Source organism: Pygoscelis adeliae, unplaced genomic scaffold (assembly GCF_000699105.1).
Source record: "Pygoscelis adeliae isolate BGI_AS28 unplaced genomic scaffold, ASM69910v1 Scaffold514, whole genome shotgun sequence".
In the NCBI taxonomy this organism is placed as follows: domain Eukaryota; kingdom Metazoa; phylum Chordata; class Aves; order Sphenisciformes; family Spheniscidae; genus Pygoscelis; species Pygoscelis adeliae.
The window spans coordinates 434,029-434,553 of record NW_008824594.1 but is presented as its reverse complement, the minus strand read 5'-3'; the positions used below and the strand labels follow the sequence as shown (position 1 = coordinate 434,553).

The following is a 525-nucleotide window of genomic DNA, read 5'->3' as shown; positions in this document are numbered from 1 at the left end:
ACAACAATTGCAGGAATATTTAATCACGCCTTGCTGAACCCAAACCGGCAGCGGGGCTGGGGGCTCGGGACCTTGAGGAACCAGCAAGGGGCTGCGGCTGACCCGAATGTGAGCTGGGACAAGACTCTCCGCTCACCCGGCGCTGGCGTCAGCAGCGTTTTCTGGGCCGTCACCTGGGCTGAGGACGAGGCCAAACACAACAAGCGGTTGCCAGCGCGGTGAAGGGGACAGAGCAGCTCTGGCAGCCCACAAAGACAACGGCCATGGGCTGGGAGGGAGGAGACAAGGACAGCGACCGACTAGGAGGAGATTGCGAGATGAAGCCGTGGCTGAACTGGTCGGGCTCTCCATCGGGGCACAAAGGTGGCCTCATGGACAAAAAGGGTCTCTGCCGCCATCTCAGGCTGCCACCACCCCCCCTCTCCCATCGCCAGTACAGGGTGGGACGCGGCTGGAAGTCTGTCCCCTGTCGGGGTGCCACCCCATCACCAAGGACACAGGAGGAGGTTTTAGCTCTGAACCCTG

At 62.1% G+C, this 525-nt stretch overlaps 1 protein-coding gene across 1 annotated transcript in view; it reads left to right on the top strand.

Moving 5' to 3' along the window:
- The first annotated feature begins 263 nt into the window (after positions 1-263).
- The window catches only part of HBEGF (heparin-binding EGF-like growth factor), a 6,596-nt gene continuing 6,334 nt past the window's right edge, over positions 264-525 (top strand). The window contains exon 1 of the mRNA XM_009322290.1: positions 264-440. Coding sequence (XP_009320565.1) covers positions 264-440 — 177 coding nt within the window. The remainder of the gene's footprint in view (positions 441-525) is intronic.